Source organism: Octopus sinensis, unplaced genomic scaffold (genome assembly GCF_006345805.1).
Source record: "Octopus sinensis unplaced genomic scaffold, ASM634580v1 Contig16094, whole genome shotgun sequence".
Taxonomy (NCBI): Eukaryota; Metazoa; Mollusca; class Cephalopoda; order Octopoda; family Octopodidae; genus Octopus; species Octopus sinensis.
The window spans coordinates 28439-48326 of NW_021834147.1; the positions used below are offsets into that span (position 1 = coordinate 28439).

The following is a 19888-nucleotide window of genomic DNA, read 5'->3' on the forward strand; positions in this document are numbered from 1 at the left end:
ACTTCACATAAAAAAATCTTGCACAACAAATATATAAACGTACGTAATAATAATAATAATAATAATAATAATAATAATAATAATAATAATAATAATAATAATAATAATAATAATGATAATTATGATGATAATAATGATGATGATGATGATGATGATGAGATGATGATGATGATGATGATGATGATGATGATGATAATAATAATAATAATAATAAATAATAATAATAATAGTAATAATAATAATAATAATAATAATAATATTCTTAATGAAATCAGCAAACAATCAACGCTACTGAGCAACAAAAAGAGAACAAAAATGCTCCGCAAATATAACATCACAGAAAAGATTTGCCGGAGATAAAAGAAAAGCTGAAGCAAGATATCCTTGCCAAAGCTCAAAGGATCCGCCAGTACGAGAACGCCAACGCTTCTTTGAACAGAACAAAAGTTCAACTCCAACCCCAAAAAGTTCTACCAAGAACTGGGAAAAAATAAAATAGAAGTCACTGCAGCACCAACGGCAGAAGAATTGGAAGAATTCTGGAGAGAAATATGGTCGGCGAACGAACAGCCAAAAAAAGGAGTATCAAAATAACAAACTCGGCATCTGAACAACTTTGGACCCCCATAACAACTGAAGAGGTCACCCAGGCACTGCAAAACTAAGCAACTGGAAGGCACCTGGGCATGACAAGATCCCCAACTTCTGGTTGAAATATCTAACAGGAATGCACAAAAAGCTGGCTGAAAACTTTAACAGCATACTAGCAGAGCCAGAGACAATGCCTGAATGGCTCACGAAAGGGAAAACCATCTTAATTCCCAAATCAAATGAAACAGCAAAACCAGAAAACTACAGACCAATAACCTGCCTCCCTACTATGTTCAAGGCATTTACTGCAGTGATATCGCAAAGGCTGAACAAGCACTTGGACGAAAACAAACTGTTCCCAGAAGAGCAGAAAGGATGCCGCAAAGCCTCATATGGCTGTAAAGATCAACTAATGATTAATAAAGCCGTAACTGAAGACAGCCACAGAAGAAGAAAGGCCTCAGTATGGCCTGGATTGACTACAAAAAGGCGTTTGATAGCATCCCCCACACATGGATCCTCGAAACACTAGCCATTAACAAAGTAGCACCAACAATCATAAAATTCATAGAGCACTCTATGAATAAATGGCAAACAGTCCTACACCTCCAAACAAAAGAGGGACTCATGAAAACCAAAGACATCCCCATTAGAAGAGGAATATTCCAGGGAGACACGCTCTCTCCACTCCTTTTCTGCTTGGCACTGTCACTCTATCTGATATGCTAAATAGAACTGGATGCGGATATAAATGTTACGCGCAAAACGATCAGCCACCTTTTATATATGGATGACCTAAAACTATACGCTGCAAATGACAAACAGCTGGAAACACTATTAAAGACAGTTCATGGATTTACCAAAGAATAGATATGAAATTTGGATTAGAAAATGCGCCAAATTAACCATGAAAAGAGGAAAACTAGTTAAGAGTAACAACATCACACTAGATAAAACCAATGAAATAAAAGAATTATACCAAGCCAAACTTACAAATACTTAGGAATCCATGAACTAGATAAGACACAACACACACAAATGAAAGAGAAAATAAAAAAGAATATTATAGACGAGTTAGATCAATACTAAAAACAGAGCTCAATGCTAAAAACAAGATAATAGGTATCAACACTTTAGCTGTCCCAGTTTAAGTTACAGCTACAATATCCTTAACTGGACACGAATGAACTGACCAAATAGATAGGAAAACAAGAAAAATACTGACAGGATCTAGGATGCATCACCCAAAATCTGACATAGAAAGACTATATATACAACGTATAGAAGGTGGTAGAGGCCTTATACAGCTGGAAAACTACTATAAAATAACCACCATAGGACTGCAAAAATATCTACTTCAGAAGGAAGGAAAACTGATCCAGATAGCAGCAAAACCGAGCAAAACAAAAAACTGTTCTCAGTATTTAAGGAAGCTGACAAATACAACACAAGAAATCATACCACCTAATAAACATGAGAAGAAGAAGAAGAAGAAGAAGAAGAAGAAGAAGAAGAAGAAGAAGAAGAGAAGAAGAAGAAGAAGAAGAAGAGAAGAAGAAGAAGAAAAAGAAGAAGAAGAAGAAGAAACAACAAAAGCTATAAAACAAATGAAATCCAAACTAAAAATAGAACAGCAACGAACCATGATAAACGATGGCAAGAAAAGCTCCTTCATGGTAAATACTGGACTAAACTAAACGCAAAAGAAATAGACAAGAAAAATCCCAGCAATGGTTGAGAAGCTCAGTACTCAAAGCAAAAACAGAGGGATTTTTAATTGCAGCACAAGACCAAAACCTCCCCACCAGAAATTACCAAAAACATGTAATGAAAAGAAATATTACAAGTAACTGCAGAATATGTGGAGATGGACAGAAACAATAAATCATATTATCTCTAGCTGCCCAGTCCTGGCTAAGAAGGAATATATTCACAGACATGACAGAGTTGGAACCTACATACATTGGAAGCTATGCCAACATTATGGAATAACAACAGAAAAAAAAGGTATAGGCACACACCAGAAAAGTCACAGAAAACGAGAAAGCAACCATACTCTGGGATATGCCAATACACACAGATAGAGAATTAAGGCCAACAGACCAGATATAGTTGTCAGATCATGAAAACAAAAATGTTTTCTAATTGATGTATCAATACCAGCGGATGACAACGTGTTTATAAAAGAAATGGAGAAACTTTCAAAATACAAAGACCTGGAAATAGAGGTAACTAGAATGTGGAATCTAAAACAGAAACAATTCCTATCATAATAGGTGCATTAGGCATGATAAAAAATATTCAGACAAATACATAACAAAAACAAAACACACCATTACTTACAACACACATAACATACAGAAAATTGCACTACTAGGCACTGCACACATCCTGCGCAGAACCTTCCATACAATAACCATCAGAGCATCACAACAAATCACAGCACATACCCAAGGCACACAGAGCTGTGCTCGGTAGTGAAGTGAAAGCACGATATAAAAAATATACTACTGAATAATAATAATAATAATAATAATAATAATAATAATAATAATAACAATAACAACAACAACAACAATAATAATAATAATAATATTAATCTTTTGTTGATTTTATAAGTTATGTGATAGAAGATAACTGTTTCATTTTCATTTCAATACATTTTAATATTTCTGTATGTCTTTGGGTCTGTGGTATTCGCTGTGTATTGACCAAAACCAAATAATCCATTGATAAGGAGATCCTCAGGTAATCGCTAAAGCCAAAAACCTCTCAGTTCAAGTGTCTTATGCCAGAGTAGAAATTAGAGGGGAAAATGAATAAAAGAAGGTTTAACCTTCTCATTTGACCCTTCACATGCAATCATAGACATCTTCATACACATTCAAGCATGAATATGACAGTAGAAAGTAAAGTTATTGTTACAGAGAGAAGGGGGCTATGAATGTAAGCCTTTCCCACCATTCTGTACTACATACTGCAGTAGATTTATTAGAGAGGAGAAATGAGAAAATGATAATTAAAAATAACAGACACCAAATAAAATCAGGTAGGATGTGGTTAGAGAATCATAAGATGATATTCTAGATATAGTTTTGAATCATAAGACAAACATGATATAATAAAATGTATTGGGCAAACAGATTACATACAGCTGTCAGAGGAGAAGGAGATGACATACAATATATAGATGATATACACTATATAAATGGCATACTAGATTTAGAGGATATACTAGATATAGATGATATTCTGGACAGATGACATACTATGATATATTTAGATGATATGTTTGAAGAGATGACATACAAGATATGGGTAAATCTACTAAATGTAGCTAACCTGCAATATATAGATTACCAGCTACAAGACAGAAGTGACATACGAGCAAACGGTATTGTCATATAAGTGCTGTGGCGAAAGTTGCTAGGTATTGCGAAGCTGCGAAATATTGCTGAGTAAAATACCAGTTATATTTGACATGAGAGATTTAGCTGGATAAGCATTCTAAATATAACTGGAAATTATATCAGATATATCTGAAATTGTAGGTATTGGAAATATTTTCTCCCTTGGCACATCCTTTATTGAAAATGATTTTCAGAAGAGAATATTCTGAACCTTTTAGGAATTTTGCTACATCGTAATGCAATTCTATAATGTCCTGATAAATAAAATTTTGAAATAGATCTGCTTGTATACCTCCCAACCTCTAATACGGCGCAAACGTTGTTAGTTTTACTACTATTTATCTCCTTTAAAATGTTCTCCATTCCAAGCAGTGTGGTTAAGCTTTAATAGGGATAGGATTGTGTTAAATTTCCCTCTCTTTCTTTCTTTACTTCTCTCTCTACACACACACATGTATGTATACATGTGTGTGTGTGTAAATATATATATATATATATTAACTCAGAAGAATGGAGATATCATACATATTGAATCATGCCGTTTCTGTCAGATTGGCAAATCACAAAATCTTGCGATATAGTAATACTGCGTATTAATCGACCCTATAGTTATAGGGTGTTCTCTTTTCATGTTCTGAGTTCAAAATTTCGAGGACGATTTTGCCTTTCATGTTTTTGGGGTCGATGAATTAAGTACCAGCCGAGCACTAGGGTGGATGTAATAGACAAGCCCTCAGCCACAAAATTGCAGGCCTTGTGCTTATCATAGAAAGAATATTTTAGCCCCTTGATTACCAAATTACCAAATGGTTTCGTGGTAGAAATACAGAGACAAATACAGCAATCATCAGAAAAATTTGAATGGAATTTTTGTGGATCTTATTCCTTCTGATAACTCCGTTGTCATAAGAATATAATAGGTAATAACAATATATATATGTGTGAGTGTGTGTGTGGTGTGTGTGTGTGTGTGTGTGTGTGTGTGTGTGTGTGTGTGCGTGTTTATGTATGCATATACGCATACACACACAGAAATCTTTATATATGTATGAATGAAGGTTGGTATGTAGGCCACTCTCTCGACTCCAATTAATTATGTGTATTTATAAACAAGGAGGAAACTAGATCAAACCAGCCCTCTTATATTTGAACATAAACATTTCGATAATAAAACACAATGCTCGGAAATCATGTTGATGCGCTGAAATTTAAATCAACTCATTGTTGTTTATTACCAACAACATTTGAAGAGGAATTGAGAATTTTATGACTTCATTTTATTATTTTCATTTTCCTATAAACAAAAAGAACTTGTTTGCTTACATATTAACTATACTGGGGAGGAATAAGAAAGCGCCATCTTCATATTTTTCTATTGGGTTGTTTTGCAAATATCTGAAAAAGAGACAAATATTACACATTTTGAAATAAGTAAAAGTAAATAAATCTGTTTACTCCTGTTCAGTACTAAACTGCGTTTTAGTCAACACTAACAGGGTAAATGCTGATATTACACACTACAATTCTCTTTATAGTTATCCGGGAAGTGTTGTTTGAACAAGAATAGGTTCCTTCAATCTAACTTAATTGTCCTAAGAGAAAACCTGATAACAAAACAGCAAAAGATGGAAGAGGATAAAATACAAAAATAACAAAATAACAAGGAGACTTTCTTATGTGCACAATATGGGTTTTAGTTAACATTCTCATCTATGGTAGAAATATCATTCTCCATATAGGCATGGTTCTGTGGCAAGAAAATTACTTCTCACATCCATGGACTCTTTAGTCCAACTGTATGGCACCTTGGACAAATAACATTTACTATAACCTTGGGTCAACTAAGCGTTGTGAGTAAATTTGCTGCAGGAGACTGTGTGGATTCCCTTCGTATATATATGTATACATATATATTATATATATATATTATATATATATATATATATGCGTGTTCTTGTCTTTGTGTTTATCCCCACCAACGCTTGATAACCAATATTGGTTTGTTTACGTCCCCCGTAACTTAGTGGTTCTGCAAAAGGTATCCGATTGATTAAGTACCAGATTTTAAAATTCAGTACTAAGGATGATTGTTTTCGCGGAAACGCTTAAAGCTGCCCCAGAATGGCTGTAATCTGATAACTGAAACAGGAATAGTAAAAGTATATACTCCAGTAGCTGTGTAATGATAAAAAGAGGTTTTCAAAACAATAAAATATTAATTATTGCAATAACATTGACCATCTTCAGACCAGTGCATAACTTTCAGAATCCTATTCATTCAAAGTACATAAAACAATGCTCACCTTTTGGTAGAAGATATATACTGGGTACCTATAAATTGACTTTACTATTTGAACAATTCAGAAGAAAATGAAAAACAAGGATAGCTCATCAAACTTTATTGGAAATCATTGGCAAACAAATATCAGAAGCATTAGAACACTTCGACGTGGATTCAGTTGTTACATACCAATTTTAAGTCGCTAAAAGCCACATTGCTTTTTTCTTGGTTGATTCTTTTTAACGGGATTTTCACTAAAAGAGTCTTCCCCATGAAGACATTCTTTTAAATCTGGTTAACCTACATATTTTCTTTGAAAATAACTGAGATATTTTGATTCAAAGTCACTTTTTCGCCTTACGCTGCCATTTTTGACCTCAAAAATTTTGACATAACTGTTTCAAAGAACCAATTTCCAATTATTTCAGCTCCAAATGTAGCTTACAACTCGATCATCATTGCCAAAACCATGCAATTAATTAGGTTGAGAACTGAATTACTAATTAAATCATGTAATAGAAGTGGAAGAGCTGCACTCTGTTGTTCACAGTCTGTAAGTGAAGTTCAGTAACAAGGACGGGGAGTTCATTGTTGGGGTGCCGGGTGGGATAATCTATAGTCACCTTGACTATGGAGTTGGCTACTTGCTGGATGCTCTCCATTATGTTCCTCTCAGTTTCCACATTACCGTTACTTGAGCTGGTTTTAACTGTGATATTAATGCCATCTACATACCTACTGTAAAGTAGAAGAGTTGTGGATTGTTTTGCCAAGGATTGCTTAGGTTTTCTGTCCCGCCAGGTCAGGAAGAGGCCAGCAATATCTCCAGATACACCGACACAAATGGCTGCACCTTGAACCTGCATGTATAGCTTCTAGTTAAACTTTACTCTGTGGTTCTTCAAGGTGATCCTTACGCTAGCTCCTACTGCGTGTGCAATCATTCCTCTCTCTTAATTGTTGTTCTCAGGGAGTTGAGTGGGTAGGGTCCAGCCACACCAGCGCTCACGGTGCTTTTCTTCACTGCTGAAGTGATGGTGGGTGGTCTAAGCATCTGTGATCTGGCGGGGCAGAATATACTGAGGTCAGGGTTGTCTAAATAGTCACCGTCGTAGCTTAGTCTAAGAACAAGACCCGCATCACTTATGTTGACATCACAGAACGACACTTCACTTTTCACAGATTATCTCATTATATTACACCCCAGAAAAATCTATGTCAATAGATGGGTAGAAAGAATCATGTCCATAGTGCCCACTACACAACATGTGAAGACCTTGGAGCGGCTGCAAATACTGATTTTATTGAGAATCTCCTCTGTGCTAACATAGACGAGAAGAAGAAGAAAGAAGTTGAAGAGGAAAAAGAAATAGAAAGAATGTGAAGGGGAAAAAGAAGCAGTAGAACAAGAAGGAGAAGAAGAAGTAGTAGTAGAAGAAGGAGAAGAAGAAGAAGAAGAGGAGAAGAAATAAAAAAAGAGTAGAAGAAGAAGAAAAAGAAGAAACAGAAGAAGAAAAAGAAGAAGAAAACGAAGAAGAAAGAGAAGAAGAAGAAGAAGAAGACGAAGAAAAAGAAGAAGAAGAAGAAGAAGAAGAGGAAGAAGGAGAAGATGACGAAGATGAAGAAAACGAAGAAAAAGAAGTAGAAGAAGAAGATGAAGATGAAGAAGGAGAAGATGACGAAGATGAAGTAGAAGAAGAAGAAGAAGAAAAAGGAGGAGAAGAAGAAGAAGAAGAAAAAGGAGGAGAAGAAGAAGAAAAAGAAGAAGAAGAAGAAGAAGAAGAAGAAGAAGAAGAAGACATTAATAATCGTAGTGTTCAAGAAGATGAAATAGAAAATGTAGTCAAAGAAATAACAGGAGATATTTTAGGGAGACGGAAGAAACGTTTGAGGGAGAGAACATGAAAGAAGAAAAATGAAGGAGGAGACTAAGGAGGCAAAGGAGACGAGGGCGAAAAAGAAGACGAAGAAGAGAAAGATTTGGAAGATGAAGAAAAAGAAGGATAAGGAGAATTAGAAGAAGAAGAAGGAGAAGAAGAAGAAGAAGAAGAAGAAGGAGAAGAAAAAGAAGAAGAAAAAGAAGAAGAGAAGAAGAAGAAGAAGAAGGGAAAGAAGAAGAAGAATGAGTAGGACACAAAAGCAAAAGAACAAGAATAGGGAGAAGGACGAGGAGGAAGAGGGCAGCTTGAGGTGGAGGAGGGGATTTGAAGGAGGAGGAGGAAAAAAGAAGATGAGGAGAGGGAGAAGAGAAAAGGAGAGGGGAGGAGAGGAGAGGAGAGGGGAGAAGGGTGGATGAGAGGGGAGGGGATGGCAGAGGAGGTGGAGGAAGAGGAGATTCGGGGGATGAATGAGAAGTGAAGGATAAGGAAGGAGAAATGTGAAGAAGCAGAAAGCACGGGAGTAAGTTTATCAAAAAAGAGAAGAGGACGAAAAAGAAGGAGAAATGTAGAAGAAGAAGAAGGGGATGACGAGGAAAAAGTAAAAGAAGAAAAAAGAAGAAGAAGAAGGAGAAGAAAAAAGAAGAAGAAGAATAGAAGAAGAAGAAGAAGAAGAAGAAGAAGAAAGAAGAAGAAGAAAATAATAAGAAGAAGAAGAAGAAGAAGAAGACATTAATAATCATAGTGTTCAAGAGATTAAATAGAAAATGTAGTCAAAGAAATAAACGGAGATATTTTTAGGGAACGGAAGAAACGTTTGAGGGAGAGAACATGGCTGAAAACTCAGGGAATACAAATTTAATACAAATTTAAATACAAATCGTTGAAATTTGGGAATCCAAAATGAGTTAAAGTGTCAAGAATTGAAACAAAGCAACTGCAATAAAGGAACATTAAATTTGTCCTTTTATTTCAAATTCTCTCTCCATTCCTCCCTCTTTCTCTCATTGTGTCTTGCTCTCTTAATCCCACTTTGTATTTCCTAAATCATGTCCGGTTCCCGAGTTTGTTTGGTGCATGTCCGAGAGTTTATACGGTTAAGAGTGTATAGTTAGTTAGTTAGTTAGTTAGTTAATTTGGCTCAAAAGCAAATTGCAAGGCCATGTAGGGGGACATGGAGTTAAGTATAGGGTGGTGTTCATGTAAAGAATTCAGGCCACTTGAGGTCCAGGGAGGCTTTGAACAAAGCGGTCGTCGGCATCTTCACCATCTCGTCTGGCAGCTTGTTCCACGGATCCGCAACCCGGACGGTGAAATCTCCTGTCCTTCGACTAAGATGAAATCGTCGCAGGTAGAGCTTTTCGGAATGACTCCGCAGCCGACGCTCTGGAGCATGAGTGAAGAACAGCTCTTTCGAGATGCTGTATGTCTTTGAGGAGATAAGGAGAAGAGGCTTGAATCCCATACTCCAATATGGGTGTCACCAGCGTGACATAGAGTGGTAGGAATATGGCTGCCGTGAGCATTCCGAATGACCGTCGAATCAAGAACAGAATTCCGCGTGCTTTGTTGGCAGCATGGACGCACTGGACCGAAGGCGAAAAGGAGGAATCCACCAAGATACCCAGGTCCTTTACCTGATCGGTCCTCTCCAGCAGCAGACGACCCGGCTCGAAATCAAGTTGAGTTGCAGGAGTAGAGCCGACAGGCAGATGACAGCACTTTGACACGTTCAGACACAGGTCCCAATCGTTAGACCACTTCCAAATTTGGTGGAGGCATCGACGAAGATCCTCTATATTACCGCGAGGAGCGACCAGTTTGATATCGTCGGCAAATAGAAGGGTGTGTTGCGTGAGGTCGTCAGGCAAGTCATTTATGAAGACTAAGAACAACAAGGGCCCAAGCACTGAACCTTGAGGCACGCCACTGCTCGCACTGGAGACTTCGGACCGCGAACCATTTACTTGGACGTGGAAGGAGCGATCTGAGAGGAAGGCACCAACCCATCGTACAATATCCGGATGGAAACTATATGCTTGAAACTTGACAAGTAATAGGCGGTGGTTTACCGAGTCAAAAGCTTTGGCAAAGTCCAATAAAACGATGTCAACAGCATCACTATCATCGAGGATGCGCGTCACCAATTCTTCCATTACTAGTATATATCATCATCAAATATTACTTTCAAACAGAGTATCAGGAAACTGAACGAACTTACAATGTCTTTAAATTCTTAAACCGCGTGAATATACCTTGTTTGATGGTTGAAATGTTGTTGGCACCAAGATACCTGTTGCAGTAAAGAACGAGTAAAAATTATTAAATGGGAAAATATTTGTGATACTACAAAAAGAAGAAGAAGAAGAAGAAGAAGAAGAAGAAGAGAAGAAGAAGGAGAAGGAGAAAAAGAAGAAGAAGAAGAGAAGAAGAAGGAGGAGGAGAAGAGAAGAAGAAGAAGAAGAAGAAGGAGAAGAAGAAGAAGAAGAAGAGAAGAAGAAGAAGAAGAAGAAGAAGGAGAAGAAGAAGAATCAGGCGAAATTATTTCATGGAAGTGTGGACAAATAACCACACGGCACCACAGAATAAAGAGAACAATGTGAAACAAACAACAGTAGAATATACATAAGTATTATATTAACACTGCAGACACACTCATACATATATGAACATACACGTTTTCAGGAATAAAATTTTGATGCAATCAATTATCAACAGATAGTCATTGTCATGTTCAGACACAATCAAATAAATATAGCACGAATATGAAAAGTGATTATGACTTCAAGTAATAGGGAGTGAGAACAAATAGAAATCAGGGAATATTTAAATTAAAGACACATTATATTCCTCATGTATAAACGACAACATTGAAAGGACTTACAGATTTTGTAAGCTGTGAAGGTCTTGAAACATTACTTTCTCAATGTTCGAAATTTTATTGTTCTGAAGATTTCTGAAGCAGGAAAAAATGTTGCTTATTTTGACGTAGTATGGAATTGCAATAAAATATGAAATATTGTTCGTTTGTATAGGAAGAAAACCATAGGAAAATAAAATGACAAGAAGAAGAGATGAAGAAGATGAAGAGGAAGGAGAAGAAGAAGAGAAGAAAGAAGAAGAAAAAGAAGAAGAAGATGAAGAAAAAGAAGAAGAAGAAGAAGGTAGAGGTGGAGGAGGAGAGGAGAAGAAGAAGAGGAGGAGGAGGAGGAGGAGGAAGAAGAAGAGAAGAAAAAGAAGAAGAAAAGAAGAAGAATAAAAGAAGAAGAAGAAGAAGAAGAAGATAGAGGAGGAGGAGGAGGAAAAGAAGAACCAGGTGGAGAGAAGAAGAAGAAGAAGTAGAAGATGAAGAAAACGAGAAGGTAGAAGAGGAGGAGCATGAGGTAAGGAGGAGGAGGAGGAGGAGGAGGAGGAGGAGGAAGAAGAAGAGAAGAAAGAAGAAGAAGAAAAGAAGAAGAAAGAAGAAGAAGGAGGAGGAGAAGAAGAAGAGAAGAAGGAGAAGAAGAAAAGAAGAAGAGAAGAAGAAGAAGAAGGAGAAGAAGAAGAAGAAGAAGAAGAAGAAGAAATAGATGATTAAGAATAGTATTAGAGGAAGAAGAAAAAAGAGATGAGAGGTGTTAAGAAGAAGAAAAAGAAGAGAAGAAGAAGAAGACGAAGAAGAAGAAGAAGAAAGAAGAAGAAAAGAAGAGAAGAAGAAGAAGAAGAAGAAGAAAAAGAAAAGAAGAAGAAGAAGAGAAGAAGAAGAAGAGGAGAAGAAGAAGGAGAAAAAGAAGAAGAAATAAGAAGAAGAGAAGAAGGAGAAGACGAAGAATAGAAAGATACGGAAGAAGAAAAGAAAGAATTAGAAGAAGAAGAAGAAGAAGAAGAAGAACACAACAACAACAACAACAACAACAATAACAAAAACCACAAGAGAAAGGAGAAGGAGAAGAAGAAGAAGAAGAAGAAGAAGAAGAAGAAAAAGAAGAAGGAAGAGGAGGAGGAGAAGAAGACCGAGAAGAAGAAGAAGAAGAAGAATAAGAAGAAGAGGAGGAGGAGAAGAAGAAGAAGAAAGAAGAGGAAAAAGAAGAAGAAGAAGAAGAAAAAGAAAATGAAGGAGGAGGAGATGAAGGAGGCAGAGGAGACAGGGGAGATAAAGAAGATGAAGAAGAAGAAGAAGAAGAAGAGGAAGAAGAAGAAGGAGAAGACGAAGAATAGAAAGATACGGAAGAACAAAAGAAAGAATTAGAAGAAGAAGAAGGAGAAGAGAAGAAGAAGAATAAGAAGAAGAGAAGAACAACAACAACAACAACAACACAACAATAACAAAACCACAAGAGAAAGGAGAAAAAGAAGAAGAAGAATAGAAGAAGAAGAAGAGAAGACGAAGAATAGAAAGATACGGAAGAACAAAAGAAAGAATTAGAAGAAGAATAAGGAGAATAAGAAGAAGAGGAAGAAGAAGAAGAAGACAACAACAACAACAACAACAATAACAAAACCACAAGAGAATGGAGAAGAAGAAGAAGAAGAAGAATAATAAGAAGAAGAGGAAGAAGAAAAAAGAAGAAGAAGAATAAGAGAAGAAGAAGAAGAAGAGAAGAAGAAGAAGAGGAAGAAGAAGAAGAAGAAGAGAAGAAGAAGAAGAAAGAAGAAGAATAGAAGAAGAAGATAAAACAATGTTGCTTAGTTTGACATAGTATGGAATTGGCAAAATATATTAAATATTGTTCTTTATGTACAGGAACAATATTATACGAAAATATAAGAAAGATAAGATGAAGAAGAAGAGAAGAAGAAGAAGAAGAAAGAAGAAGAAGAGAAGAAAAAGAAGAGAAGAAGAAGAAGAAGAAGAAGAAGAATAGAAGAAGAAGAAGGAGAAAAAGAAGAAGAAGAAGAAGAATAGAAGAAGAAGAAGAAGAAGAAGAAGAAGAAGAAGAAGAGAAGAAGAAGAAAGAAGAAGAAGAAGAAGAAGAAGGAGAAGAAACAAATATAAACTAATGGATTGATTTTGTCACATTTCAAATAAAAATCGTTGAAATTTGAGGTGCAAAATCGAAGTGAAACAAAGCAACTGCAATAAAGGAACATAAAATTTTTCCTATTATTTCATGTTCTCTCTCAATTTTTCACACTTTCTCCCACTATGTCTCGCACTCTTTCTCCCTATTTGTATCTTCCAAACTCCTGTTCGGTCCCCAAATTTGAATTGATTTTGCTTATTGCAGTCAGAAAGTTCATACATTTGTGATATATATATCAGCATTATTTATTATTTCAGAATTATTATCAAGAAACTGAACGAACTTACAATGTCGTCAAATTCGAAAGCCCATTGAATATACCTTGTTTCAAGCTGAAATTTGTTGCTGTCAAGATCTCTATAGAAGTAAAGAAGAGTAAAATAAATTATACAGAAAATATTTGTGATGAAGCGTCAAACAATATGGATTTAGAATGAAAGGAAAAAAAAAAAGACATATACAGTACAAGAAGAGAAGAAGAAGGAGACGAAATAAGACGAGGAGGAGGAGAGGAGGGAGGAGAAAGGGGGAGGAAAGAAGAATAAAATGAAGATGGAGGAGGAGAGAGGACGAAGAGGGGGATAGAGAATGCGGGGAGAAGGAGTAAAATGAGGGTGAAGTAGGAGAGGCGAGGAGGAGAGAGCAGGAGAGATGAGAGGAGGGGCAGAATGGGCAGGAGGAGGAGGCGAATGAGAAAAAGAGAAACAAGTAGAAGAGAAAGAAAAAGAAGGAGGAAATTAAAGGAGCAGAATGTACGGGAGTAAGTTTATGAAAAAAGAGTAGAAGAAGAAGGAGAAGAAGAAGAAGAAGAAGAAGAAGAAAAAGAAGAAGAAGAAGAAGAAGAAGAGGAAGAAGAAAAAAAAAGAAGGAAGAGGAGGAGGAGGAAGAAGAAGAGGAGGAGGAGGAGGAGGTGGATGAGGTGGAGGAAGTGTAGAAGAAGAAGCAGGTGGAGGAGGAGATGAAAAGGAAGAAGACGTAGAAGAAGATGAAGAAGAAGAACGAGGAGTTAGAAGAGGAGGAGCATGAGGTAAAATAGGAGGAGGAGGAGGAGGAGGGCAATGATGCGAGGAAAAAAGAAGAAGAAGAAGAAGAAGATGAAGAAAAACGAGAAGGTAGAAGAGGAGGAGCATGAGGTAAAGAGGAGAGGAGTAGAGGAGGTAGAATTGCCGATGATGCGAGGAAGAAGAAGAAGAAGAAGAAGAAGAAGAAGAAGATAAAGAAGAAAAGAAGAAGAATAGAAGAAGAAGGAAGAGGAAGAAGAAGAAGAAGAAAGAAGAAAGAGAAGGAGAAGAAGGAGAAGAAGAAGAAGAAGAAGAAGAAGAAGAAAAAGAAATAGATGATTAAGAATAGTATTAGAGGAAGAAGAAGAAAAAGAGATGAGAGGTGTTAAGAAGAAGAAAAAGAAGAGAAGAAGAAGAAGAAGAAGAAGAAGAAGAAGAAGAAGAAGAAAAAGAAGAAAAAGAAAAAGAAGAAGAAGAAGACGAAGAAGAGAAGAAGAAGAAGAAGAAGAAGAAGAAGAAGAAGACGAAGAAGATGAAGAAGAAGAAGAAGCAGAAGAAGAAGAAGACATATTTGAACAAGCATGAAGTATAAGAAGAAATTTAGAAGAAGAAGAAAAGACATGAGAGGAGGTAAATAAGAATAAGAAGAAGAAAGAAGAAGAAGAAGAAGAAGAAAGAAGAAGAAGAGAAGAAGAAGAAGAAGAAAGAAGAAGGATTGAAGAAGTAGAAGAAGAAGAAGAAGAAGAAGACATTAATAATCATAGTTTTCAAGAAGATTAAATAGAAAATGTAGTCAAAGAAATAAACGGAGATAATTTAGGGAGACTGGAGAAACGTTTGAGGGAGAGAACATGGCTGAAAACTCAGGGAATACAAATTTAATACAAATTTAAATACAAATCGTTGAAATTTGGGAATCCAAAATGAGTTAAAGTGTCAAGAATTGAAACAAAGCAACTGCAATAAAGGAACATTAAATTTGTCCTTTTATTTCAAATTCTCTCTCCATTCCTCCCTCTTTCTCTCATTGTGTCTTGCTCTCTTAATCCCACTTTGTATTTCCTAAATCATGTTCGGTTCCCGAGTTTGTTTACTGCAGTCCGAGAGTTTATACGGTTAAGAGTGTATAGTTAGTTAGTTAGTTAGTTAATTTGGCTCAAAAGCAAATTGCAAGGACATGTAGGGGGACATGGAGTTAAGTATAGGGTGGTGTTCATGTAAAGAATTCAGGCCACTTGAGGTCCAGGGAGGCTTTGAACAAAGCGGTCGTCGGCATCTTCACCATCTCGTCTGGCAGCTTGTTCCACGGATCCGCAACCCGGACGAAGAAATCTCCTGTCCTTCGATTAAGATGAAATCGTCGCAGGTAGAGCTTTTCGGAATGACTCCGCAGCCGACGCTCTGGAGCAGGAGTGAAGAACAGCTCTTTCGAGATGCTGTATGTCTTTGAGGAGATAAGGAGAAGAGGCTTGAATCCCATACTCCAATATGGGTCTCACCAGCGTGACATAGAGTGGTAGGAATATGGCTGCCGTGAGCATTCCGAATGACCGTCGAATCAAGAACAGAATTCCGCGTGCTTTGTTGGCAGCATGGACGCACTGGACCGAAGGCGAAAAGGAGGAATCCACCAAGATACCCAGGTCCTTTACCTGATCGGTCCTCTCCAGCAGCAGACGACCCGGCTCGAAATCAAGTTGAGTTGCAGGAGTAGAGCCGACAGGCAGATGACAATTATCAACAGATAGTCATTGACATGTTCAGACACAATCAAATAATATAGCACGAATATGAAAAGTGATTATGACTTCAAGTAATAGGGAGTGAGAACAAATAGAAATCAGGGAATATTTAAATTAAAGACACATTATATTCCTCATGTATAAACGACAACATTCAAAGGACTTACAGAGTTTCTAAGCTGTGAAGGTTTTGAAACATTACTTTCTCAATGTTCGAAATTTTATTGTTCTTAAGATATCTGAAGCAGGAAAAACTTTGACACGTTCAGACACAGGTCCCAATCGTTAGACCACTTTCAAATTTGGTGGAGGCATCGACGAAGATCCTCTATATTACCGCGAGGAGCGACCAGTTTGATATCGTCGGCAAATAGAAGGGTGTGTTGCGTGAGGTCGTCGGGCAAGTCATTATGAAGACTAAGAACAACAAGGGCCAAGCACTGAACCTTGAGGCACGCCACTGCTCGCACTGGAGACTTCGGACCGCGAACCATTTACTTGGACTTGGAAGGAGCGATCTGAGAGGAAGGCACCAACCCATCGTACAATATCCGGATGGAAACTATATGCTTGAAGCTTGACAAGTAATAGGCGGTGGTTTACCGAGTCAAAAGCTTTGGCAAAGTCCAATAAAACGATGTCAACAGCATCACTATCATCGAGGATGCGCGTCACCAATTCTTCCATTACTAGTATATATCATCATCAAATATTACTTTCAAACAGAGTATCAGGAAACTGAACGAACTTACAATATCTTTAAATTCTTAAACCGCGAGAATATACCTTGTTTGATGGTTGAAATGTTGTTGGCACCAAGATACCTGTTGCAGTAAAGAACGAGTAAAAATTATTAAATGGGAAAATATTTGTGATACTACAAAAAGAAGAAGAAGAAGAGAAGAAGAAGAAGAAGGAGAAGAAGAATGAGAAGAAGAAGGAGAAGAAGAAGAAGAAGAAGAAGAAGAAGAAGAAGAAGAAGAAGAAGAAGAAGAAGAGAAGAAGAAGAAGAATCAGGCGAAATTATTACATGGAAGTGTGGACAAATAACCACACGGCACCACAGAATAAAGAAACAACGTGAAACAAACAACAGTAGAATATACATAAGTATTATATTAACACTGCAGACACACTCATACATATATGAACATACACGTTTTCAGGAATAAACTTTTGATGCAGACAATTATCAACAGATAGTCATTGACATGTTCAGACACAATCAAATAAATATAGCACGAATATGAAAAGTGATTATGACTTCAAGTAATAGGGAGTGAGAACAAATAGAAATCAGGGAATATTTAAATTAAAGACACATTATATTCCTCATGTATAAACGACAACATTCAAAGGACTTACAGAGTTTCTAAGCTGTGAAGGTCTTGAAACATTACTTTCTCATGTTCGAATTTTATTGTTCTTAAGATATCTGAAGCAGGAAAAAATGTTGCTTATTTTGACGTAGTATGGAATTGCCATAAAATATGAATATTGTTTCTTTTTGTATAGGAAGAAAACCATAGAAAATAAAATGACAAGAAGAAGGTGAAGAAGATGAAGAGGAAGGAGAAGAGGAAGATGAAAAAGAAGAAGAAGAAGAAGACGAAGAAAGAAGAAGAAGAGATGAAGAGAAAAAGAAGAAAGAAGAAGGTAGATGAGGAGGAGGAGGAGAAGAAGAAGAAGAAGAAGGAGGAGAAGGAGGAGGAGGAGGAGGAGAGAGGAGAAGAAGAAAAGAAGAAGATGAAAAAAAGAAGGAGAAGAAGAAGAAGAAGAAGAAAAGGTATAGGAGGAGGAGGAGAGGGGAGATGGAGGAGGAGATGGAGGAGGAGGAGGAGGAGGAGGAAAAGAAGAACCAGGTGGAGGAGAAGAAGAAGAAGAAGAAGAAAAAGAAGAAGACGTAGAAGAAGAAGAAGAAAAAAGAGAAGGTAGAAGAGGAGGAGCATGAGGTAAAGGAGGATGAGGAGGAGGATGGCGATGATGCGAGGAAGAAGAAGAAGAAGAAGAAGATAAAGAAGAAAAGAAGAATAGAAGAAGAAGGAAGAGGAGAAGAAGAAGAAGAAGAAGAAGAAGAAAGAGAAGGAGAAGAAGGAGAAGAAGGAGAAGAAGGAGAAGAAGAAGAAGAAGAAGAAGAAAGAGAAGAAGAAGAAGTTGATTGAAGAAGAAGAAGAAGAAGTAGAAGAAGAAGAAGAAGAAGAAGGAGGAGGAGGAGGAGGAGGAGGAGAAGAAGAAGAAGAAGAAAAAAAGGAGAAGATGAAGAAAAAGAAGAAGAAGAAGAAGAAAAAAAAGGTAGAGGAGGAGGAGGAGGAGGAGGAAAAGAAGAACCAGGTGAGAGGAGGAAGAAGAAGAAAAGAAGAAAAGAAGAAGAAGTAGAAGAAGATGAAGAAAAACACGAGAAGTTAAGAGAGGAGCATGAGGTTAAAGGAGGATGAGGAGGAGAGATGGCGATGATCGAGGAAGATAAGAAGAAGAAGAAGAATAAGAAATAAAGAAAGAAGAGAATAGAAGAAGAGGAAAGTGGAGAAGAAGAAGAAGAAGAGGAAGAAAAAGAGAAGAAAAGGAGAAGAAGGAGAGAAGAAGAAGAAGAAGGAGAAGAAGAAGAAGAAGCAGCATCAAAGTATACATTTAGATAATAGTATTAAGAAAATGAACGAACTTACAATGTTTTTAAATTCGAAATCCCCGTGAAGGTACCTTCTTCGATGGTTGAAATGTAGTTATCTCGCAGATCTCTATAGCAGTAAAGAGTAAAATAAATTATGTGGAAAATATTTGTGATACATCAAACATTGTGGCTTTACAATGAAAGAAAGAAAAAGAAAAAAGATAACGAAGAAGAAAAGAAGAAGAAGAAGAAAAAGAAGAAGAAGAAAATGAAGGAGGAGGAGATGAAGGAGGCAGAGGAGACAGGGGAGATAAAGAAGAAGAAGAAGAAGAAGAAGAAGAAGAAGAAGAAAGAAGAAGAAGAAGAAGAAGAAGACATTAGTAATCAAAGTGTTCAAAAGATTAAATAGAAAATGTAGTCAAAGAAATAAACGGAGATATTTTAGGGAGACGAAGAAACGTTTGAGGGAGAGAACATGGCTGAAAACTCAGGGAATACAAATTTAATACAATTTAAATACAAATCGTTGAAATTGGGAATCCAAAATGAGTTAAAGTGTCAAGAATTGAAACAAAGCAACTGCAATAAAGGACATTAAATTTGTCCTTTTATTTCAAATTCTCTCTCCATTCCTCCCTCTTTCTCTCATTGTGTCTTGCTCTCTTAATCCCACTTTGTATTTCCTAAATCATGTTCGGTCCCGAGTTTGTTTACTGCAGTCCGAGAGTTTATACGGTTAAGAGTGTATATAGTTAGTTAGTTAATTTGGCTCAAAGCAAATAGCAAGGCCATGTAGGGGGACATGGAGTTAAGTATAGGGTGGTGTTCATGTAAAGAATTCAGGCCACTTGAGGTCCAGGGAGGCTTTGAACAAAGCGGTCGTCGGCATCTTCACCATCTCGTCTGGCAGCTTGTTCCACGGATCCGCAACCCGGACGGAGAAATCTCCTGTCCTTCGATTAAGATGAAATCGTCGCAGGTAGAGCTTTTCGGAATGACTCCGCAGCCGACGCTCTGGAGCAGGAGTGAAGAGCAGCTCTTTCGAGATGCTGTATGTCTTTGAGGAGATAAGGAGAAGAGGCTTGAATCCCATACTCCAATATGGGTCTCACCAGCGTGACATAGAGTGGTAGGAATATGGCTGCCGTGAGAATTCCGAATGACCGTCGAATCAAGAACAGAATTCCGCGTGCTTTGTTGGCAGCATGGACGCACTGGGCCGAAGGCGAAAAGGAGGAATCTACCAAGATACCCAAGTCCTTTACCTGATCGGTCCTCTCCAGCAGCAGACGACCCGGCTCGAAATCAAGTTGAGTTGCAGGAAAGAGCCGACAGGCAGATGACAGCACTTTTTCACGTTCAGACACAGGTCCCA

At 37.2% G+C, this 19888-nt stretch overlaps 1 protein-coding gene across 1 annotated transcript in view; it reads right to left on the reverse strand.

Annotated features, from left to right (window-relative positions):
* LOC115230659 overlaps window positions 1-18640 on the reverse strand; it is a gene marked incomplete at its 5' end in the record, with an annotated part of 43196 nt that extends 24556 nt beyond the window's left edge. The window contains 4 exons of the mRNA XM_036499758.1: window positions 5325-5396; window positions 10381-10452; window positions 11044-11115; window positions 18569-18640. Of these exons, the coding sequence (XP_036355651.1) occupies window positions 5325-5396; window positions 10381-10452; window positions 11044-11115; window positions 18569-18640 (288 nt within the window). The remainder of the gene's footprint in view (window positions 1-5324; window positions 5397-10380; window positions 10453-11043; window positions 11116-18568) is intronic.
* Window positions 18641-19888: the final 1248 nt, after the last annotated feature.